A 23,624-nucleotide genomic window follows, 5' to 3' on the forward strand; every position below is an offset into this window, starting at 1 on the left:
GTCCTGGAAGGCCGATTTTAATTAGCTCGTGTTTTTGTTTTCATTTTCCCAACTTTTTATTCAACTATAATACTCATATATATTTTAAAAAGTGCCTGCACTATAAATGTTCAGCTTGCTGAATTTTCACACACTGAGCACACCTGTATAATCAGTATGTGGGATTAAATTTAAAGCCTGTTTTTACATTTCCAACAAACCAGACACATTACTTGGTGCTGGGCCAGAGTCAGAGGACTTCTGATCTCAAGCAGGTGATTTCAGAGAGGCTAGGAGACTGGGCGGATCCAGAGTTTAGGGGATGAGGATAGAGACTGAGAAGCAGGGTGGGGGTGGCTGGGGGTTAATGTTTCAGGGCTGGGGTCTGCGGTTAGGGAGGGGCCGCACATGCAGGAGAGCAGAGAGACAGTGGAGGCTGTCCTGGAGACAATGTCCACCCCCCGCTTCTGTCCTTCCACTTCCAGTCTTGGAGGCGGATGAGGCCAAGCTCCGGGGCCCAGGTAAACCGGTAAGAATGCTGCAGTCGCCAAGCCCCGCGGGTGCGTCCCGGTGACTCAGCCTTTGCCAGGAAAGGGGAATCCGCCCCGCTCCCCAGAACTTCCAGACAGCAGCCTGATCCGGGCTGGCTCCCGGGGCTCCAGGCCGGGCTCCGCAGCAGGCAGCCCGGCCCCGGGAGTGGGACCCCTTCCTCCCCACCCGGGGGACCCCCACTTCCGGCCGGAGCCACCTGGGCTCATCGCGGGGACGCTGCCTCTTGGCGGCGAGAGACGTGGGGGCCACAGTGGTCCTGGCTGCGACGGCGCCACGAGGACCTTTGAGCATCGTAAGTAGCGGCTGCGAGGGGGCTGGGGGACGTCGAGAAGAGGCTCTGGGTCCCTATCTCGGCCCCGCGTCCCAGCCCCGGCTTCAAGCCCGGGCTTGGAAGGCGGAACCGGGAGAACTGGCCTGGCGCCGCCGCCGCCTCCCTAATTGCTCACCGGCCCTCGTGGTGGGGAGCCCAGACGCGGCTCCCAGGCGTCCTCGGTCTAGCGTGGCCCAGACGCCATCAACCCAGCGGGCGGCCCCACCTGATCGTCTCCGGGCCCGCCCAACCCTCACCGGGTGGGCCGCGGGCTCCACGCCTCCCCCTTCCTCGAGGACCGGGTGCCAAGCTAGGGTCCCTGAACTATCCCCCCCACCCCACCCCCATCACGACTGTCTGGTCCCAGCTCCTTCCTACCCCAGCCCTGAAGAGGGATCCAGCTCCATTCCAAAAGGGTCTCCCGGCTGCCCCTCCCCCTCCACCCCCCACCCCCGAGGGGCTCACTCTCTCCTCTTTCCCAAGCACCCCGCAATTTGGAAGGCCTCGGATTTCAGTGTGGAGCCAAATGAAGGGCTGAACTCCAGAACTTCTCTTTGCCTCCAAAGCCGGGTTTCTGACCCAAATTCCCACGTGCGGCTTGTGGGGGTGGGGGAATCAGTGATGCTGAGGGCTGCTCTTGGGACACGGGAGGCTCGAATGTCACCAACCGGATTTCCCGAAGCGATAGCTTCTGGCGGGGTGGGCACCCGGTCTGTGCCACAGCTTAGGACCGCGGGCGGGGACCGAGGGAGTGGGCGAAGCGTTCCTGAGAAACTCGATCACTCCCACCTTTGGGACATCGAGATTTGGGGGCCACAAATATTCAGACAATTGGCACGAGGTAGTTGTGATCACCGTGGTTTTTCTCTCTCTCTGGTTCTTTTGCTTTTTCCAAAACTTATGCAGAGTTTAGCGTAGGCGAAGGGTAACTCGCGGCCCCCTTTGCAAGCCTCCCGGGGAGCTGGGCCTGGGAGGGGGGCGGAGATTTGGGGAGACTGGGGCCCAGCTCCGAGAGCGCGGAGGAAACGCGTGGAGCCGGCTTCCTGTGGGGGCTCCGGCCGCGGCGCCCCGCGGACAGACGTGTCCGGCCCAGGCAGCGCCTAGCCGGGCGCGGGGGAAGGGACGTGGTGGGGCGGGGGGGCGCCTGGGAAGGCGAGGAGGGGGCGGGGAGAGGGTGGGCGGGAGAGGAGGGGAGGGAAGAGGCGAGGCGAGCCGGGGAGGAGCGAGGGGGCTGCAGGGAGAGGAGGCGAGAGGCGCGCGCTGGCGCCGAAATGCGAGAAAGGAGCGAGTGAGAGGGGAGGGGCGCGGAGAAGCCGAGTGGCCCCTGGGCTGGGGCGCCCGCGGCCGGTGCGCATGGCAGGCTCCGCGCGGTGATCCCCGCGAGGCGAGAGAGCGGCGCGCAGCTCCCTAGAGTAAGTCAGTCCCGGACCGAGCCGGGAGGGGGGTGGGCGCGCGGCTGCCGGGGGATCGCCCCCTGCCCCGGCCCCCTTTTCCCCGGCGCGCGCGCGCGGACCTTCCGTCCCATCCGCTGAGCCCCGTTTCTCGCAGGTCCCGGGCCGATGTCCCAGGTGAGTGGCCAGCCCCCTCCTCACTGCGACGCGCCCCATGGAGCCCCCAGCGCAGCCCCGGGCCCAGGTAGGAACCAGGGATGCAGAACAAGACCGGACGGGAGCGAGGGGTAGGCGGCTGGGGGAGGGTGGCTGGTAATTCTCCCCCCTCCTCTTTGAGAAGTGGGGAGACGGTTCGGGGGAGCTTGAGTGGAGGTGGGGGCGAGAAATCTGGGAAGCGGGGACCCGGTCCAAGGAGAGTGGAGGGCTGGGACGATGGGGGTAGGGCCCGAACGGAGGCGGCGGCCGCGCCAAGTTGGCTCCAACTTTCCCCACTCCCAACACCAGACACACACACACCGCAGTGTCTGTCTGTCCGTCTGGGGTTTGTGTCCCAACCGTTTCTGCCCAGTGTGTAAATATTTATGGGGGCCTCAGGCGGAGGTGGGGGGTGTCTGAGTCTTTCTCTACTTCCCTTCCCCCATCCTAGCCGGAGCCTAGCGCTTCCCGAAAACTTTTGTCCACAGCAAGCGGCTGCAGGATCGCCCCTCCCCTGCTTGCCATCTCGTCTCGCTCGCCTTCCTCCCCACCCGGGCCTGGCCAGCCCCTGCCACTCCTACCCTGCTTGCACACACAGACACACACAGGCACGCACATACACGCAGAGTTTCTCTCTCCCTCACCCCTCTCCTCTCTCTCCCCTTCTCTCTTTCAGGCACTCACCCCAACCAAGTGCCCACCACTCAAGTGAACTGTCCCTTCCCGCAAACACAGGATCTGTAACCTCCCTAGGATTATTCCTGCAGGATCCTCCCCCCTCCCAGGGTTTGTGACTCCGTAAGGAGGCCTGGGAAGGGGGCAGGGGCCGTGGGGAGTCTTGGTGATGTGGCTCTGTGTCCACCTTCTCACCATACACATGTGCGCTGAGGCTCCCAGTGGATAGCAGGGACAGGGAGAAGTCAGGGACATCTGGGGTTTGCTGGGGAAGGCGGAAGGGTGGTGGACAGGAGGACAAGCCCAGATGTCATGCCTTTAATCCCAGTTCTAGGTTAGTCTGATCTTCTGCCTTCCTCTCACCCAGCTCCATTTGCCCTTTCTCCCCTCTTTGAGTCTCCAAATAATGGAGGTCTCATCCTGGACCTCTGACATGAACTCCCTGCGTGGCCTTGGACAAGTTTCTTCCCCTCTCTGGCCTCAGTCTCCACATCCACCCACAGGAACTGGTCTACCCATTTGGAAAGGCCCAAGGCTACCTGGTGTGGACGCTGGCCCTTTGGAGACCCAGGGCTGTGGAGGTGGGGGTGGGGGGGGGCGGGGGCGTCTAAAGTGGTGGGAAGGCAAGTGGCAGACGGCTGGCCAGGGGCCCACACATACATGAAACCAATGTGTCTGCTCCGGATCCCGCCAGCCCTCAGACTGCCCCCCTAAATGTGGGGGCCCTGGAGTAGGGACTTCTGGGGTATAAACTCCTTCAGGAACAGGGCTCCCGGAGCCTGGGGGGAGAGCTCAGGGCAGGGGCCTGGGAAGGCTCTTTCTGCCTCTTGCTCCTTCTCTCTTGGCCTCCTGCTTCTCCATGTCTCTCCCGCCTCTCCTGCCTTCTACCCCGGCTTATCCATCTTCTCTGTTCCCTCCTCCACTCCCTCCTTCCAAGACCCTCTCTCCTGTGTGACCCGTTCCCGCCCCAGCAGAGGGGAGGAGGGGCTGAATGTGCTGGAGCCTGGAGCCAGGACAAGGGCCAGGGTGGGCCACTGGGAGGGCTAAGTCCTGGGCTGTAACTTGAGGCCCGAGCCCCAGCAAGCCCCCTCCCCAGCCTGGGCAGGGCCAGACAATGTGGCTTTCATAACACGAGAAGGCCTGGCTCTGCCGCCTTGGGAGATTGAGCCTGCTGCCCAGGAAGCCCAAACCGCAGGAGACCCAGCCAAAACCCCACAGACGCCTGAATCCGAGACCAGAATCCCCCACGCTCCCTGCTGAGCGCTGACAGAACAGCCAGACCACGGTGCTACCCCGGGGGGCCCTGCAGGCAGAACCTCAAGTCAGCCCCTCCCTCGGCCGCCCAGGATGCAAACCAGGGTGCAAGGGGACCAGGGCAGCTCTGGTCGGGGGCAGATGGCCAAGCCCCCACACCCTTGGCTCCCCCAGTGGCCTCCTCCCCCTCCAGCCCTGAGAGCCCCAGGAGCCTGGCTCCCTAACCCACAGCAAATTTCTGTCCAGCACTGGGGCGTCACATTCCTGCTCTTGGTTCTGAAGTGAATTTCCTGGGGAATTGGAGCTTTTAGACCTAAAATAAAACCAACCGGACCCAGCCTAACCGGTCAGCTCAGGCCGTCTCCAGTCCTTCGCCTGGTGGCCTGGGCCTGTGTCCCACGTGTGTATCAAGCAAGTCCACGTTCTTACTGTCTGGGTGCCAGGCACCAACCCTAATTCTCACCTTCTGGTTCTCTCGCCTCCTCCCAACCTGGGGCATTCTAGACTCCAGAACTCAGTCCTCACCATCAGACATTTGCTAAGTGCCACTGGGGGTGCAAAAATGACACAGACGTCGCCCCAGGGGAGTGAGCTGGCGAGGGCTGCAGTCCAGTTGAGGACCCACGCTTCACTCCCAGTTACAGTTTACAGCAGGGCGCTCTGAGCGCTGAATCCTCAGGAAGTGGCCACTCCGAGGAGGGACTGTTGGCTCAAGGGTCAGGGAAGTCTTTCTGGAGGAAGAGGTGAACCTCCGGCTGGGTGGGGAAGGGTGATTGGATTTGGGGAGAGGGGAAGGGTAGCACCTTCTGATCCAGAGGGACAATAGAAGCCTGGATGGATTGGGCAGAAGGCCCAGTGGTGGCCTGAGACCACGGAGAAGTCAGTCGACCTGGAACACAAGATCTTGTCCATTGATTAGGTTGAAGATGTAGACTGAGACCTTGAATACCAGGTCAAGGAGGGACTGGGATGAAGGTCTCCAGTCACTGTTCTTTGAGCAAATCAGATCTCAGCCGTCTCTGCAGAGACAGTCGGAGCTCCAGGGGGAGAGGTCCCAGGGGAGCGGGCTCGGCTGGAGGCAGCAGGCGTGGGAGCTCGAGGACGTGGGTCCTGTGGGCACTTTCCAGGCCTGGGCTGAACCCATCTCACGTGGAAGAGGTCCTCCCAACTCCTTCTTGGTCCAGGAATGGCAAGCAAAGGGAGCGCACAGTGTCCAGCTGAAGCTCGAGTCTTTCCACTTCCCTCTCAGGCTTATGGATTTAAACGTGACCTTTCCACCCTCTTCCTGGGCTGTCTTTCCAGGACTCAGGGCATTTCTGTGCCAAGGATGAGAGTATGTCGAGGCATAGGGGCCCTTGCCTTTCTGCATTTCCCCCTTGGAGATGGAGACTCTTGAGAGAGGTGTAGGACTGGGGCTTCTGCTCAGAGATGCCTACCGCATGGCTGGCTCCCAGTATACAATTATCTTATTTTTAATCTATTATTATTATTATTTTGGCTGCATCTCGAGGCATGTGGGAGGTGCAGAGTCCTAATCACTGGAGTGAGTGAGTGAGTGAGTGATAGTCACTCAGTTGTGTCTGACTCTTTGCAACCCCATGGAGTACAGCCTGTCAGGCTCCTCTGGCCATGGAATTCTCCAGGCAAGAATACTGGAGTGGGTTGCCATTTCCTAATGTGCACCCCCAGTGCACATTAGAAAAAAGTGGCTGTTTGATGAGATGGGGCAGATGTACCTCTGGATGAGCAGATGGCACCTCCAGGGAGGGTGGAACCCCAACCAAGGATTCTCACACCACCCCCACCCTGGACAGCTTCATGCCCAACTTAAGTTGTTTGTCCACCCAGTGGCCTTTGCTGGCCTCCCCACCCTACAGAAGTTTCTCCTCAGAGACGTTCTCCCCTCTGGGGCCAAGCAGGGATCTCCTGGTCCCAAGAAGGAAAACTAGGGTCTTTCGGCCTCTTGATGGTTGGCCCCACGGGCCCCACCTCTTATCTGGCTTTGCTGCTCCATGTGCTTGCAGCGAGAGCTGTTTCTTGGTCCAGCATCTTGGCATCGCAGCCCCCAGGCCATCTGTCACCAGCAGACAAAGTCTCCCCGCTTCTTCTTGTTCCTCCTCAGCCTGCTCCCCATCTCTGCGCCCTCTGCACAGGTTCCTCTTCTGCCCTCAGTGTTTCTCCTCCAGCGTCTGCAGGGTCCCCTCCGCTGCCCTTTGGCTCCAAGAGGTCTGTCTGTCTGTGTTTCCAGGTCAAGATAACTGGACTGGATTTACTTTCCTCCCTGGTTTCCTTCCAAGGTCTGATGCTCACCCCAGAATGGCAGGCTTCCTGCAGGAGGGGCCTCCTCAGGACCTCGTCTGGGCTCTCTGTAATTTCCTGTTCCCACCAGATTCAAGGTCACCAGCCCTGTAGGTGACTGTGAGGAGAGACTGCCCAGAGAGTGGCAATCGACATGTCGGGGAGGAGGGCTGGGGTGGGGACCGGTCTCCTAATCCTGCTTTCTCAATTTCCTCCCTCTCCAACCCTGGGGGCCCAAGAGAGCTGCAGGCTCGACTCCTTCCACTCCAAGAGTAACAGTGTCACCTGTGTGTGCCCTGGTGACCTCAGGAGAAAGCCTGGGACGTGACCACAAGGCCCGCCACGCAATTACTCTATCTTCCCTCGTTTACACTGCAGCTGTTCACGCTGGGGTCTGCTGCTGGTCTCAAAATGTCCTTTCCCCTTCTTTGCTGACTGATTGATTATTCAAGACCTGATGTGGGCATTGCCTTCTCCAAGAAGCTGCCTAGACTTGCACACAAGTGTGTGCTGTGACCCTTGTGTGACCCTGCTGTGACCCTTGCCCTTCAGTGTGTGTGCCTGTCACCCACCCCCATCCCAGCAGAGAACTCCTGGGTCAGTGACCTGGTCTTTCTCACTGTGGTCCACCCAGTGCGTGACGTATTGGGAGGTGCGTCGTCACTGTCACACCAAACAGCACAGGAAGGAAGGAGGAAAGGAAGGAAGGAAGAGGAGTGAGGTCGGGCAGGGGATGGGCGGTGGAAGCGTCTGGGAGTGGCCCCCTGCGTGCCAGGTACTGCTGGGGGTTCCATTTACTCTTTGAAACCCCGAGGGACAAGCATGTTTGTCCCCTTTTCGTGCAAGGTGACCTAAGTCCTAGTAACTTGCCCAAGCTGGTATCCGGTAAAAACCAGGGCTTGGGTGTTCCAGCTCCTGGCTCGGGCCTCTGTCATTCCAGTGCCTGGGAGGGTCAGCACTCCCACTTCCGGGCTCTGGCAGGACGCCTCTGGGGCCAGAGGCTGGAGTTGGGCAGCCCCCTCCCTTCCTGGGAATTAGAACTCAAGTTGTGAGCCTCCCTCTCAGCTTGGTCTTGGCCTCCAGCGTCCCCTCTGCACCACTGTAGATCAGGCTCCACCTCGAGGCGGGCAGCCTGACTCCTCCTTGGGGGTCGTCTCTGCTCCCCTGCTCCCCCTAGTCCCAGCCTTGCGATCTTCCAAAAGCCACCAGTCCTCCTATTAGCCAGGTGGTGAGAGGAGCCTAAGGAATGGATGGGGCTGGGGGAACCCACCCCCTGCCTCCCTGGGCACCCGGAGGGGTTCCCAGCACATGACTGCCACCCTTCAGGGGTGGCTGGAGCCCCAGTGCTCCCTCCTCCCTGTCCCAGCTCCCAGCTCCAGGCAGGGCCAGTGGTTTCCCTGGGCAGGTTGGAGCATGCCTGCTGCTCTCTGTGCAACCTCCATGGGGCTCCTGGAGCCTCCACCCCCTGGCCGTGAGGGACCAGAGTCTTTGGAACAAGGATCGTCCAGGGTCTCTGAGCCCCTGGATCGTCCCCTCCCCTCCAGATGCTCCCACCCCCTAGACCCGCGTGCCCAGCCTGAATTGCTCCCTCTTATATCTCCCCGCTCCATCCTCCCCTGCCCTCATTTGGAGACAGCTCAGAGAAAGACCCCGTCCCTAAGGCCATCTGTGCTCTGCGGTCGGCTCCGCTGCTGTCTCTGAGACTGGCCTGTGTCTCTGTCCCTGTGGGTGTGTCTCTGTCCCTGTGGGTGTGTCTCGTGATCTCTACGTGGTGTGGACGGGTGGGTGCTGACCTCTTACTGTCTGGATTTCATCGGCCTTTCTCGTCGTCTTTCTCTGTGGCTCCCTGTGTGGCTCTCCTCTCCCTGAGCCCTTCGGTCTCCGTTTCCATCTCCCCTGCTCCCATCAAGGCTTGGGGGAAGGGGCACCCTCTTGGGGTGCCCCTGTCATTCCCACTGAACAGCCTGGGGGCTGATGGGAGGCCCAGGCTGCACCCCGTCATTGCCCCCTCCTCGGCCCCTTGCCTGGTGACCTCAGACCTCACCTTCTCCTGTCCACCCTCAGGCTTTCCCACGCCTGGTCACCTTTCTGCCTCCCTGCGCCACCTCCCAGCCCCGAGAACTTTCCTCCCCTGGGCCCAGCCGGCCCTGATCCTGCTGCCTTAGGAACTGTGGGTTTGAAGGTGGCTCCATGTCTGCCTTCCGCCCACCCTGGACAGAGGGACCGAGCCACTCACTGTAATTACATGTGGCTGCCGGCCGCCTCTTCCAGCCCTCTTGGGCCGTCTCCCTGTCTCTCTTCCTGCCTGGAGCTCCTCCGCCTCACCCCAGGCTTCTCCGACTCTGTCTCGTGCTCTCGTCCTCTCTCTCTGCCCTGGTTTCTCACCGTTTCTCCATCTGTATCTTGCTCCCTCTCCACCGCCTCTGCCTCTGGCCCCATCTTTATCTTTCTCCCCATCGCTGACCGTCTGTTCTCAGTTGCTCTCAGTTGCTGCCTGTCCTGGGCTGTCTGTCACTGGGCGTCTACGTGCCTGGTCTCTCGAGTTCTGATGCACTGTCTCTCTTCACTTCTACCTTTCACATCCTCCTGATTATTTCTCTCTCCACGTCACTCTGGATGCCTGTTCCTATCTCCCCATCGCTGACCGTCTGTTCTCTCCTGCGCTGTGTCTCTGCCCCCTTCCCTCACTTTCCTTTGTACTGTGCATCTCTGGCCCCCTCCCTGACCACACACACACACACACACACACACACACACTCACACACACATGTGCACACACCCTTGCTCGCTCACGGGCTGTGGTTTGAGAACTTTCTATTTTAGAGGCTGGCATCGTTACCAGATAGGGTAAGGGCTGGGTAGCTGGTACAGAGACCAAGAATGAGGGCTTAGGGCATTCTGGGCTGCGGGGAGGGGACCAGGGCTGGGCCAGCCGGAGGGCACCAGGAAGATGTCCTTCAGTCGCCTGCTTTTTTCTAGCCCAGACCCCATCACTCCTTCCTGGGCTGGAGGTAGTGACAGGATCTGCTCACCCCGCGGAGGCAGCGCTTGAGGAGGGCTCCCTGGAGGAAGCAGCGGCACCCTCCATGACCCAAGGCAATGACCCTGGGGCCCCCCAGGCCCTAGACAGCACTGACCTCGATGTCCCCATAGAAGCTGTGACACGTGAGTCCTAGGGGTCCGTGGTTTGGGGTGGCAATGGGCGGGGGTCACTCTAGGGAATCCAATACAGATGGGCTTTGGATGCCCATGGGAGCCTAGCAGTGGGCCAGGACCTTGAGGTGTGGGCGATGGAAGGGTGTAAGACATTGTCACTGTCCCTGCTGTCTAGGAGGAGGACATCCACATCATTTCTATCCACAAAATGATTCAGATAAAATTAGTTCAGAATGAGTGTGGACAGGCTGCAGGCAGTGTGGTTCAGGACGAGAGCACGTACTGTCTACGGAAGAGGGCTGGGGCTTGGGGGCAGGGAACCGGAGCCCGAGGCAGCCCAGCTTTCAGGGTGTCAAGAGCAAAATGGCAGGAGAGACTCTTCCAGCTGCTCTGGGTAGAAAGGAGCAAAACTCAGCTGTGTTCCTGGGTTTGGCTCTGTGTCTCCAAGGAGGTCCTGGAGGGGGAGAATTCGCCACCATCACCCTCAGAAGCAGGGGAAGGGGCTTCCAAAATCATTTTGTAATTGCCAGTAAGATTGGCAAAATCTATGGGACACATTGGTACTTTTAAACTTTCTATCCCTGTGTGAGCTCTCGGGCTCACTAAATCAGCCTGTAGTGAGGTAGCCGGATAGCTCTTGCCAAGCCCATTTTACAGATGAGGAAACTGAGGCTCCCTCACTCTGGACACAGACTGGGCAGCTCAGGTCTCCTGGCCCAGGGCTCTGTCCTATGCCTGGCTGCCCTGCTGGCATGGCAGAGTTGTGGAGCCGCTTTCAGGCAGGGCATTTGGGGTAAGCTGGACACCCTGGAAGTCGGGGTTACTAAATCCTGCTAGCACTCTGCCCTCGAGACACACCCACCAGCAGGACCGAGAGAAAGAGGTAAACGCCGTGGCCACGGAGGAGAGGGCCTGGATGGGACAGACGCTCCTGTGTCCATGGGTCCTGGGTGTTTGCTCTGTGACTCAGCCCCCACGGCCATGGCCACAGGCGAGCTCTGTGTCCGCCCAAATCTCCCGGGGCCCTCAGCTCACCACACACCCCCGCCTGGTCACTGTGCCTGTGTTTAGGCAGCAGGGCATAGGGCACCGACGCTGGCCAAGGACTCAGCTCAGTCATCCCCCCACCCCCCCATGGAGCCCAGAGGTGGGGGCAGGATGATTCAGGCCTGGCCACTTCCCATGGCCTTACCCCTGTTTACCCAGATGCAGGCACCAGCTCAGGGCCAAAGGCTCCTGGAGTGGCTCTGTCTCCCATCCTTTCCCTGACCTGCCCCCCGCCCCAGCCCCAGTCTGTCCTCAGCTCCTTTCTCCCAATCTCCATCTCCCTTCCACTCCACTGCCTAGCTGTGGAAGCTCTGGCAAGTTTTACCCTCTCTAGGCCTTGGTTTTTTCATCTATAAAATGGGCTAGTAACAGCAATTCTGTTTGATGCTTGGTGAAATTACTACACATAGGACTCAGCACTGTCTGGCACCTCGTCACAGCTCAAAACACATTGGCTACTAATTACAACAGTAGTGATGGTTGTGGTAGTAGCAATTCATTCCTCAGCCCTTTGTCTCCCAACTTCTGCCCCCCTCCTCGCCCGTCCGCCCTTAGAATCCCACCTTTTAGCCTCCAGGCTGACCCTACCTCTGACCCTTACCTGTGTGACCTTGAACAAGTTTCTATACATCTCTGGGACTCAGTTTCCTCATCTGTAAAAGGATACTGCCCCATAGCAATACAGAGAAGAGTTTGCACCCCAAGTGCTCCGAGCAGTGCCGGCATGCAGTGGGTGCCCGGCAGAGTGCTCACACCATTCCTAGAAGGCCCAGCCCCCCAGTCAGAGGAATCACTGAGGCCCCCTTCTGCTCCCTCAGCTTCCAACACCCCCCACCGCTCCCCCCCTCGACATCTCCTGCCACAACCCAGACCCGGAGGTTTGGCCTGGAGGGACCTAGGGATCCAGACCCCAGGGCCAGAGAGAAGGAAACGCCCCAGATTTACACATTTGCTGAGGGTCCTCAGGGCCGGAGCATCCTGCCCAGGAGTCAGAGGCCCTGATCAGAGGGGTCCTCGAACTCTTGTGACCCCTTCTCAGACTCCTGCCCTGACACACAGACACACACACACACACATGCACACACACCCGCCTTCATCTTTTGGGGACAGAACCATGTCATCCAAGTGGGCAAACCTGAGTGAGGTGAGGGAAGGAACCAGGTGCTGGCAGGCTCTCCGGGGCCATTTTCCCCACACCCCACTGATAAAGCTGGTTCAGTCCCTCAGTCTGGGATAGGGACCCAGGTTCCTGGCTTCCAAGGTCTCCCTGCTGGCCTCCCTCTTCAGTCTCCCACTCCCCACCCGGACACCTAGGGCCGCTCAACAAACTTTCTTCCAGCGGGGGCAGGGGAGCTGTGGGTGGAAGGAGCAGGAGGTGGGGGGGCTGCTGTGAAGAGCCCCCTGGATTCCAGGGCCAGGCATTCATCTCCAAACAGATGTTTCCAATGAATCACCCAGCACTCAAAGGGCAGAAGCAGCTGGGGGCTTGGCAGGGGCCGAGGTGACAGTTAACTACTTCCCTGCTGCCCCTCTGCCCCTCTCCGCCACCACTCTCGCCAAAATCCCCGGACCCCCAAGAGCAGGAGAGTGGATTTCTCGTGGGCTAAGAAGGTGAGGTGCAGGCCCCTGCGCTTCTCCCCTTACCCACACCTCTGTCTGTTCTCGAATGACCCCTGACCTGGAAGTCAGGGGCCAGGCTCCACTCGGGGAGGCTATTCCATGCTGCCTCTGGGCAAGTCAGTTCTGCTCTCTGGGCCTCCGTCTCCTCGTCTGCAAAAATTCAGATCAGATAGGTAACCTGGGGTATATCTAGGAACGAAGCCGGCAGGAGTCAAGCAGAGCCCTGGGAGACTGTGCCGACCACCTCATCCCCCACCTCCTCCTCCATCGCCCTTTTCTCATCATCTCTCTAGGCCAGCCCCAGGGGAACCCCTTGGACTGCACCCCACTAGTGGCGAATGGCTCTGGCCACCCCTCGGAGCTGGGAGGCGCCAGGCGGACGGGGAATGGTGCCCTGGGTGGCCCCAAGGCCCACCGGAAGTTGCAAACGCACCCATCTCTTGCCAGCCAGGGCAGCAAGAAGAGCAAGGGCAGCACCAAGTCCGCTGCCTCCCAGATTCCCCTCCAGGCCCAGGAAGGTAAGCACCCCACTCCACCTCCCCCAGGGAGAAGCCTCCACAAGTCTGATGCGGGGAACGGCTGCAGCATCTTCACCAGGCTGCTTAGAAGCACGGCGTCCTATCCCCAGACCAGGCCCCCCACATCCAAACCTCTGGGTGGGGCCCCGGAGTCTAGGTTAGGTTTAACGAGCTCTCCAGGGAATCTGATGCAAGACTCTTAAAGTGGAGAACCTTGCAGAGGACACTTTTTGGATAAAGTGAGGCACATCTGAGCTCTCAAGACCACCCCTTCTCATCGCTCCTCTCTCAGAGTGGCTGTAGCAGGGAATGGAACCATCTGGGCTGGTCCAACCAAAGCCACCCCATTTCTGGAAACAGAAATTTTCCTTGAGGAATGGGCCATTTGCCTAGTGAGAGTACAACACCTAGCAGAATAAAATGATGCAGCATCAGATGCTTAATTGGGAGGAGGGTGGGGGGTGCAAAGTGCAGTGGGAGGTCAGAACACCTGGATACACCCACCATTGTTCCTGCTTCACAGAGTCCTCTGGGGGGCTGCCCTGGGCAGTCAGGTCCCCCACCCCACAGGCGTGAGTTCAGCAAGGGTGACAGTTGCTGGTAACCCAGTGATGCTTGACCTTCACCCCAGAACTTTTAAGTAACTTCTCTCCATGTTGGGAGACTCTGGCTGGCCCTCTGCAGACAGAATTCAGTGTACACCTGAATTCAGTGTACAGAATTCAGTGTACACCTTTGCACATGACATATTCATAACTTTCACCCTTCCCCCCCAGAGCAGATTATGCCCAAGAGTCTTATTTATGAAGGGGATATTCATGCAGTTAAAATGAACAGGGAGGCATTCCTTTGTGGTCCAGTGGCTAAGACTCCATGCTCCCAATGCAAGGGGCCTGGATTTGATTCCTGGTCAGGGAATACCACAAATAAGACCCAGCACAGCCAAATAAATAAATAAATATGTTTTAAAATGAAACAAAGTGAACAGGGCATGACCTGTGAGCCAGGCACTGTGCTGCGTACAGCGTACCCAGGCCATGGTTTCATAAAGCTTTCATGAGAGACACAAACAGGTCATCTCACTCTGCGATACGATAAATGAGGAGTGATAAAGTGAACACGGGGATACCCACACCAGCCCTGAAAGCTGGGGAGGGGAGTCTGGGAAGGCTCTGGAGGTGTCCAAGCAAGCCTTAAAGTACCAGTAGGAGGATCCAGCCACGGTGCCTTAGCGCGGAGGTGAGAACTGGCTCCTGCGGCTAGTTGATGAAGTTCCAGGGGAGGAGTGGTGGGAGGTGAGACTCCTTGTGGGGCTTCCAGATGGTGCTAGTGGTGAAGAACCCACCTGCCAACGCAGGAGACCTAAGAGACATGGGTTCGATCCCTGGGTAGGCAGGAGCCCCTGGAGGAGGGCATGGCAACCCACTCCAGTACTCTTGCCTGGAGAATCCCATGGACAGAGGAGCCTGGCAGGCTACAGTCCATGGGGTTGAAAAAGATTCCCTGTACACAGGACCGGGGTGAGGGCATCAGAGCCTCCGTGGCAGGGTGAGACCCCCACCGGACCAGCAGCCTGTGCCAGGGGCCCGCCTGGTCAGGGGACCTGGACACAGCCCGTGGCCCGGCCCCTGGGAGGTGTGCCAGCCAGGCACCCTGGCCACACGCTGAGCGGTTCAGAGCCTGGGCTGCTGAGCCAGTGCCGCCATGTCCAGCTGGATGCCCAAGGGCGGGAGCATGCGTTCATTCCCTCCCCGTGTATTTATTTACTCAGCACCTGCAGCGTGCCAGTGCTGGACGCCCGCCCTTTTCATGCTGGTGTTCTAGTAGGTGGCAGAGCTGTGTAAGCCATGTAAGGTGATGAGTCCTAGGCAGGGAGGCAGAACAGGCCTGCGTGAGGGGCTGGGGGTGCTGGGGTTGGGCGGGCAGCTTGCAGTATTGAAGAGGATGCTCGAGGAAGGCTTCACCGAGGGGAGACAATTGGGTAAAGAAGGAGGGGAGATGGAGTGAGCGGAGCAGGTTTCTGGGGCCAGAGCGCTGAGAGAACAAGGGGGCAGTGCCTGGAGGACGGGGAGCAGCCAGTGTGGCCACGGCGGAGTGATGGGAGCCACTGAGCACTCTGGGCTTTTCCTCCCAGGGAAGTGGAAGCCACTAGAGGATTCTGAGGGCGGGAGAGATGGAATCCAACAGAAGTCTTTCAAGGGTCCTCTGGCCTCTGTGTAAATGCAGGGGTGGCCAAAGGCAGGAAGTGGGGAGACCAGTGAGGACGCTGTCACTGGGCAAGAGCTGAGCAGAGTGGAAGGATTCTGCATAGATTATTAATTTATTTCACTTTTGTCTGCCCTGGGTCTTCATTGCTGTGCTCGGGCTTTCTCTAGTTGAGGGAGCAGGGGCTGCTCTCTAGTGACGATGTGCAGGCTTCTCATTGCTTCTCTTGTTGCAAAACCTGGGCTCTAAGGCACTTAAGCTCAGTAGCTGCAGTTCCCAGGCTCTAGGGCACAAGCTCAGTAGTTGTGGTCCATGGGCTTAGTTGCTCTGCAGCATGTGGGATCTTCCTGGGCCAGGGATCCAACCGGTATCCCCTGCATTGGCAGGTGGATTCTTGACCACTGGACCACCAGGGAAGTCCCTGGATCGGTTTTGAAGAGACTTCTCCGAGCCTCCATTTCTTCATGTGTAGCGAGGGGTTGACACAGCTCCACCTCAAGGATTTGTTACAAGTTCAAATGAGTTTAATTCCTGCACAACCCTTAGCACAGGGTCTGGAACATACCCATCCTGGGTATGCTCATGAAATAGATAAACGACCGAGGGAGTCGGTCCCTGGGAAGCAGGGACTCGGGGTCCAGGCTGCCGGGTTTCCGGCCCTCGCTTCCTGTGACTTCCCTGTGCCTCGGGGCCACCTGGAAGGTGGGTCCCCATTTCGCGGTGCCCGGGGCGGGTGGCGCGCGTCCTTCCTCACCGAGCGGGCCCCGGCCCTCCCGCCCGCAGACTGCTGCGTCCACTGCATCCTGTCCTGCCTGTTCTGCGAGTTCCTGACGCTGTGCAACCTGGTGCTGGACTGCGCCACGTGCGGCTCCTGCAGCTCCGAGGACTCCTGCCTCTGCTGCTGCTGCTGCGGCTCCGGCGAGTGCGCCGACTGCGACCTCCCCTGCGACCTGGACTGCGGCATCCTGGACGCCTGCTGCGAGTCGGCCGACTGCCTGGAGATCTGCATGGAGTGCTGCGGCCTCTGCTTCTCCTCCTGACCCCTGCGCGCTCCGGAGGCCGCCCCGCGTCCCTGGCCGTCACCCCAGGCCGCGCCGCCCCCTCCCCTGGGCCCCTCCCACCCGCCCTGCACCCTCCTGGAACCCCAGCCCGGTGAGAGGGGGTGCCCGTCCTCCTTCCCCGTCTCCCAGGACCTGGTGGGGGGCGATGGGGGGCGACCACTCCTGGATCAGCTGCCAGGGCTGCCGAACACTGTGAAGGCTGGGGCAGGGGGCAGGGACGTGTGGGGGGGCTGGGGCGCCGGGGCTGTGCGCTTCTCTACCTCTCACTGCCCCTGTGCCTGCCTCCCCTGCCGCCCATCCCAGGCTTCGAGGACAGCAAAATGTGAAAAGAAACACACCCCACCCGACCTCAGCCAAACCCCTCACCAGTCCCCCTCCTGGGGTCTTGGTGGGGGGGGCCTGACCCATACAGTGACCCCGGAGGGCAGGGCTGGCCTTGGGCCCAGGGTGGGGTGGGAGGGGGGAGCGGGATAGAAAAGACTGGAAGGGGAGAGGGAGGGAATGGAGGGTGGGTCTGTTCTGTTTGTTGCTGTAAATAAAGATGTATGTCCATCTCAGATTTCCTCAGGACTCATGAGTAACAGCCATGGACCAGGACTCTCAAAAGCAAACACTCCCACAGCCCTCCGCCTGCGCCCAGCGCCTCCCCTGGTCAAGGCCAAATGAATAGGGCTTTCCTGGCTTCTGGGCCCCCCTCCTTTGTTTTATGTCTTGCCCCTGAGGGAAGGAAGGAAGGAAGAGGGGTACCCACTCCCCACCTTTATTTCCCTCTTCCGGCCAAAGGGAAGAAGAAGCCCGGACAGGGAAGAGTTAACCCTTGGCATAGAATTAATTAACAGCAGATGTGTTCAGGTTCTGATTAATTAATCTCCTGCTGACTCCAGTTTCTCAAAGCCATGATGGCTCCAAGGCATAGGGTGATGCCTATGTCAGTGGCTGAGCCGTGCCTGGGGAGGGGGTAACCAGCACGGCACTGGGACGCATTTGTGGCTTGGGTGGGTTTCACGCGGCCCAGCTGCAGGTGACCCCCCTGATTGCCCTGATTGCCAGGGGGCCTGAGATCAAAGAAAGCTGTCAGGACTGGTGAGCGCCTCGGAGGCCACGTGTCCAGGGCCCTTGGTGTGGGGTAGGGGTTGGGGGTTGGACCAGGGAAGACCTGAGCACTGCGGCTGAGCGTGGGGAGGGCTGTCTGGACCAAGCCCCCCTCCACCGGGTCCTGGACCTGGGGGAAACCAGGATGGGTTCAGGGTGAGTGAGAGGACATCTCGTGGTTAGCCTTGGATTGTCCTGAGAAGACGTGGCTGAAGAAGGCCTTGAAAGATGGAGACCTCCTGGGAAACTGGTGGGCGCTGCTTCCAGGAACGAAGGGTGGAGAGGCCCCGACGGATTCTGGAGGAAAGGAGGGAGCGCAGGAAAAGGGCCAGATGAAATCTGAACTCTCTGAAGGAATGCCACGCTAGGAGCAGCCCACGGCCTTGGGCGTAGGCTGCAACGTCAGCAAGAGGAGGTGACAGGAGGTGGTGAGGAGGACAGCCCCCCAGCACCACACCTCCCCGCACCTCCCCCCGCCACCCCCGCCACCGCAAACTCATACACATGTACTCAAGCCTTACTTTACCAGCACCAACGTTTTCTGTCTTCTGGGAGCACGTCGGAAACTCAGGACACAGAGAGGAACTGACCTCCTCAGGACCCCATCAGCAAGGTCAAAGTCGAGAGAGAAGCCCCATCTTCTTGGCCCCCCTCAACCTTCATTTATCTGCTCATTTGTCTCAGGTTTTGGGTTTTTTCTTTTACTTAGCTATTGTATGCTTGAAGTACAAGCATTTCGAGTCTAATCTGTGCATACACGAGCACAGATTACCTGGATCGTTTTCCTTTTTATTTACAAAAATGTCAGCATCACCCGGCACATTGCAGTTTTTATCACTTGACCATTTTGCCTTGGGGGCTCTTCCTTATCGGCACATTGAAGAGGGGCCTGGAGCTTCCCCAGGGATGAGCTGCCATGATCCAGGTGCCCAGCTCCGCTGAATCCCATCCATTCATTTCTCTGTTATAAACAAGGTACATGAGAATGTCCTTTTGAACAAAAGAGCTGTTTCTGTAGAATAGTCCTGAAGGTGGGATCGATGGGCCTCAGGGCATGTGTTTGTGACTTAGCTGACCTCAATGAGGGGTGCCCGTCCACCCTCCATGGCTGTGGGGAGTGTCCGCTTCTCTCGCTGCTGCCTCTCCGTCCCCAGGAGGATGGACGATGGTGGGAGGGCTCCTCTTCAGTCCCCACTCAACCCAGTTGCTTACCAGGGCTGGGGTTCAAGGAACTTGAGGGTGGCTGGGAGAACCGGGGTTGGGGGTGCTCCTGACCAACTCAAGGTCTGGTCCAGGTGGGCAGGAAGGCCCCCTCCCTGGCCCTCTCCTCTCCACCGGGGCTGAGGCAGGAAGAGGCACCTCTGCAGTCCAAATAGTGATTTCCTGCTGCAGGACAGTGGCTGAAACCCGAGAGCTGAGCTGGGTGGGAGCAAGACAGGGGCGGGATTTAGCCAGCCTCCCCCAGCGTGCGCACACACACACATACACTCTCTCTCTCTCTCTCTCTCCCCCTACCTCTCCTTACAGCTACATACTCATGTGCCTTCCGCAAAGTCACACACATACCACTCACAACACATACACACACTCTCCTTCCAGCCACATATTTACACACATTCCACCAAGTCACACACATACCACACACACAGACACACAGACACACACCAGACCTATACACACACGCGGTCACACACTGCACGTTTCAGAGCCTGCAACACTGCCAGCCCTCTTCAGCCTGACCTCTGTGTCTGCTGCCCTCTGCCTACGCCCCCATCCCAGGCCTACCCTGCCTTCCCCACCTCTGTACCCTTGCCCAGGTGGTCTCAACTCTGCTGGGAGGTAAATGGCATTTTACGCATTGGAGGTGATGGAATTCCAGTTGAGCTATTTCAAACCCTAAAAGATGATGCTGTGAAAGTGCTGCACTCAGTAGGCCAGCAAATTTGGAAAACTCAGCAGGGGCCACAGGACTGGAAAAAGTCAGTTTTCACTCCAATCCCAAAGAAAGGAAATGCCAAAGAATGTTTAAACTACTGCACAATTGAACTCATCTCACACACTAGCAAAGTAATCCTCAAAATTCTCCAAACCAGGCTTCAACAGTATGTGAACTGTGAACTTCCAGATGTTCAAGCTGGTTTTAGAAAAGGCAGAGGAACCAGAGATCAAATTGCCAACATCTGCTGGATCATCAAAAAAGCAAGAGAGTTCCAGAAAAACATCTACTTCTGTTTTATTAACTACACCAAAGACTTTAACAGTGTGGATCACAATAAACTGTGGAAAATTCTTAAAAAGATGGGAATAGCAGACCACATGACCTGCCTCCTGAGAAATCTGTATGCAGGTCAGGAAGCAACCGTTAGAACTGGACATGGAACAACAGACTGGTTCCAAATCGGCAAAGGAGTACATCAAGGCTGTATATTGTCACCCTGCTTACTTAACTTATATGCAGAGTACATCATGAGAAATGCGGGGCTGGATGAAGCACAAGCTGGAATCAAGATTGCCGAGAGAAATAGCAATAACCTCAGATATGCAGATGACACCACTCTTACGGCAGAAAGCAAAGAAGAACTAAAGAGCCTCTTGATGAAAGTGAAAGAGGAATGTGAAAAAGTTGGCTTAAAACTCAGCATTCAGTAAACTAAGATCATGGCATCTGCCATAACTTCATGGCAAATAGATGGGGAAACAATGGAAACAATGAGTGACTTCATTTTTGGGGGCTCCAAAATCACTGCAGATGGTGACTACAGCCATGAAATTAAAAGATGCTTGCTCCTTGGAAGAAAAGTTATGACCAACATAGACAGCATATTAAAAAGCAGAGACATACTTTACCAACAGATGTCCTTCTAGTCAAAGCTATGGTTTTTCCAGTAGTCATGTATGGATGTGAGAGTTAAAAGAAAGCTGAGTGCTGAAGAATTGATGCTTTTGAACTGTGGTGTTGGAGAAGACTCTTGAGAGTCCCTTGGACTGCAAGGAGATCCAACCAGTAGATCCTAAAGGAAATCAGCCCTGAGTATTCATTGGAAGGACTGATGCTGAAGCTGAAGGTCCAGTACTTTGACCACCTGATGCAAAGAACTGACTCATTGGAAAAGACCCTGATGCTGGGAAAGATTGAGGGTGGGAGAAGGGGACGACAGAAGATGAGATGGTTGGATGGCATCACTGACTTGATGGACATGAGTTTGAATAAGCTCTGGGAGTTGCCAATGGAGAGGGAAACCTGGTGTGCTGCAGTCCACAGGGTCACGAGTCGGACACAACTGAGTGACTGAACTGAACTGAACTGAAATGGCATTTATCTTAGAGGCCACCCACCCACCCAGCTCTGCCCACACATCCTTCCAGGGCAAACCCTGGTTATAGACCCTTCCCATCCACACCATGGCCCTTCTCTGTTGGCCTCCAGTCTCTGCTCTCTGACCAAATGATCTCAGCCAGGTTCTGCTGTGGGCCCCGGGAAGAGGCCCTGTCACTCTTTAGACCTCAGTTTTCTTGTGTGCACGATGGAACAGTGATGAGGCTCTGGAAATCTAATGTCAGTCACAGTGTCCGGGGAAGTGGTCTGCCTCTCTGGTTTTCTTTCACCCGTGGAGCAGGAGATCAGCACCCCCATTTGCCCAGGAGACTTCTTGAGGGCCACCCTCCTGCCCTGGATTGTCTAGTCCAAGACAAGCATGATCACATTTGTGTGAGGACATGGTGGTCAGGCCAGGTTGAGTTCTCCCTGGCCAGGACTTCCCATGACCTCTGGGTGATCCCGTGTGTTTGCCCTGTAGCCAAGCAAGCAGTTGGGCTAGGGTCTGGCTTCTGCGGGGAGGGGTGCTCAGCCACCCTCCTCTGCTTCCAGAGCATCCATCAGCTTCTCCCACTTCTTTGGTACATTTAACTGGCATTTCCTGTACTTGAACTCAGAGCTGGGCCAACTTGACTTCAGGCCTTGAACCCCTCATGGCTCCAGGGCAGGGAGGAGACACCTTGAAGCAGCATCAGTGATGCTGAATTGCCTGGAGTCATACCCCGGGGACTTCTGCAGTTCCCTGGGAAGACGGGGTAGTCTGGGGGGCAAAGGGGTGATCCCCGAGGCTCAGGAGGATTGTTTCAGACACTCCCCATTGCTGAGCAGCAGGAAAGAGGAGAGGATTTTCAGGTGGTGTAGTGGTAAAGAACCCACCTGCCAATGCAGGAGACAAGAGACATGGGTTCGATCCCTGGATCGGAAGATCCACTGAAGTAGGAAATGGTAATCCACTCCGGTATTCTTGCCTGGGAAACTCCATGAACAGAGGAGCCTGGTGGGCTAGGATCTATAGGGTCACAAATAGTTGGACATGATTGAGTACACATATACTCTCCGGACTGGCTGGCACATGCAAGGAGGGGTGGGAAGACGTGGGGATGGGAGCCTCAGGGCACACACAGGGGCAGCAGAGGGAACAGAGATCACAGACCTGGCTGTCACATCCACGTTTATGCTTCTTTCTGCATTCTGGCTTTCCTCGGATGATAGGGAGACAGTCATGGAATGGGACCTGCGGCCAGAGCACCCCCGCTGCCCGACCATCCCCTCCCCGCCCACCTCCTCCAGAGAAAAGCCCCCTCTCAGTCTTCCTTGCCCTGCACCTGGTTTTCCTACCTTTCCAGACCCTGCAGTGGCCTCTACCCCATGGTTCCTGCCATCTCTGGGTCTCTGGGTGACAGTCTGGCTCCCTCAGCAGGCAGACAGGTAGCAGGGCTCAGAGGTGGGAAAGAGAGGTGTGTTCCTGTTCTGTGTCTGCCAGGCCTTTCTCAGGGGCCCAGGGAAGGCGATGAGCCCACCACGTCAGGGGACAGAGGGCCACAAAGAGCAAGGCCTCTGGTGGGTTACATGGCTGCTCCTCCAGACCCAGGCGAGCACGTTCCCCAAAGAAATGAGAGTGCTACGACTGAAAAAGGGGGAGACAGGGTGGCAGATTAAAACAGCAGAAGTCACTGTAGGTGGGGCTAGAGGAGGCTCCTGGGTGGGGGATGCCAGGCTGGAAAACTTGAGCTGCACAGGGCATCTGGCTGGAGAAGGAAAGTCAAGGACAAAGGCCTTCAGGGAATTCCTTGGCGGTCCAGTGGTTAGGACTCCAAGCTTTCACTGTCAGGGGGGTTCAAGTTCGATCTCAGGTCTGAGGACTAAGGTACAAGGCTTGACCAAAAAAAGAAAAAGGACGAAAGCCTTCAAATATCTGAAGCCTGGGAGGACAGTGAGGCTCAGTCTCAGGCTTCAGCAGCAGAGGAAAGACCCAGAGGCAGATGTAATAATACACATGGAGAGAGATGCCTGCCCTGGGCAGGAGAGAGCGCCACCCTACAGGAAGCACTGCAGTGGCAGTACGGAGGGGAAGGGGTCCTCCCTGTTCCAAGGACTGCCCTGGGGGAAGGGGTGTTGAGGGGGCTTCATAGAAAGAAGGACAGATGGGGGAGGGTGGTTACAAGTGGCCCCCACAATTCCTGCTAAATCACACTGGCTTAGTGTAGCAGCCGGTGACTGTCTGATAGGAGGGAAGCAGAGGCTGAAGCTAGACAGAACAGAGATGGAGTAAGATGCTGAAAAGGAGGGGAAGAGATGGCGAGGCAGAGGGGACAGTGCAGACAAAGCGTCCCCAAGGCCCTGGAGACAGAGGCGGGCAGGCTGCGGGCACGCGTCCCTTGGCTGCGCCCAAGGTCGCCTGCCGGGGCTGTGGGTGCAGCGGTGCCCCTCCCGGGGCCCAGGTCCCTCCCACGCCCAGAGCCTCCACTCAGTCCAGCAGCGGCATTAATTAGGGGCCTAGCTAATGGCTCGGAAGATTGGCCCGTTCCAGGGACGCTGCTGAATAGAGACCTCGGTGAGATTTATTCCTAATTATCTCATTTGTCTCCCCCCATTACTCTTTATGGCTGGGATTTATGGGGCCATTAATGGGGCCTGGCCAGGCCAGGACGAGTGTGAGCCTTGAGATGCTTCATAATAATAACAATAACAACACTCACCCTGGGCAGATTAATAGGTTCTTGCCCTCCCCGCCCCCTGTCCTTGGGACCCTAGCTACCTACTGCCCCGTGTGTCCCTCTCGCTTCTGGGACCCCTGGAGCTCAGCTCCAGGTCCTCGCCACCTGTGGAGTTCAAGCCCTCCTCCACCCCACTCCACCCCAAGCCTGTCTTTTAGCTCTTCTCTGGTACCACTGACCAGGAGCTTCAGGGTGGTTGCTGGAACGGCAGTCCAGTCCAACGGCAACGCCTCCAGCT

At 57.9% G+C, this 23,624-nt stretch overlaps 1 protein-coding gene across 9 annotated transcripts; it reads left to right on the forward strand.

The window, feature by feature from the left end:
- The first annotated feature begins 605 nt into the window (after positions 1 to 605).
- On the forward strand, positions 606 to 16,818 carry MDFI (MyoD family inhibitor). Of its 9 annotated transcripts, none has more exons than XM_043450272.1 (5): positions 606 to 823; positions 2,390 to 2,519; positions 9,634 to 9,819; positions 12,771 to 12,995; positions 15,984 to 16,818. In XM_043450272.1, exons 2-5 carry the CDS (start codon positions 2,447 to 2,449, stop codon positions 16,238 to 16,240), a joined length of 741 nt encoding a protein of 246 aa, XP_043306207.1. In that variant the 5' UTR covers positions 606 to 823; positions 2,390 to 2,446; the 3' UTR covers positions 16,241 to 16,818. The 9 variants fall into 9 exon arrangements, with proteins under 9 accessions (XP_043306207.1, XP_043306211.1, XP_043306204.1 ...); XM_043450276.1 differs by having other exon boundaries at positions 607 to 823; positions 2,390 to 2,476; positions 9,639 to 9,819; XM_043450269.1 differs by having other exon boundaries at positions 611 to 823; positions 2,390 to 2,476.
- The last annotated feature ends 6,806 nt before the right edge of the window (positions 16,819 to 23,624 follow it).

The sequence above is a fragment of the Cervus canadensis genome, chromosome 28, assembly GCF_019320065.1.
Source record: "Cervus canadensis isolate Bull #8, Minnesota chromosome 28, ASM1932006v1, whole genome shotgun sequence".
Classification (NCBI taxonomy): domain Eukaryota; kingdom Metazoa; phylum Chordata; class Mammalia; order Artiodactyla; family Cervidae; genus Cervus; species Cervus canadensis.

What these genes read in the sequence shown, in the direction of transcription:
- MDFI (XM_043450269.1), top strand. Translation starts at nt 2,401, where the DNA reads ATGTCCCAGGTGAGTGGCCAGCCCCCTCCTCACTGCGACGCGCCCCAT. An exon ending in CAGCGCAGCCCCGGGCCCAG is followed by an intron (nt 2,477 to 9,633) that starts GTAGGAACCAGG and finishes GCTTTTTTCTAG; the next exon opens with CCCAGACCCCATCACTCCTT. An exon ending in TCCCCTCCAGGCCCAGGAAG is followed by an intron (nt 12,996 to 15,983) that starts GTAAGCACCCCA and finishes TCCCGCCCGCAG; the next exon opens with ACTGCTGCGTCCACTGCATC.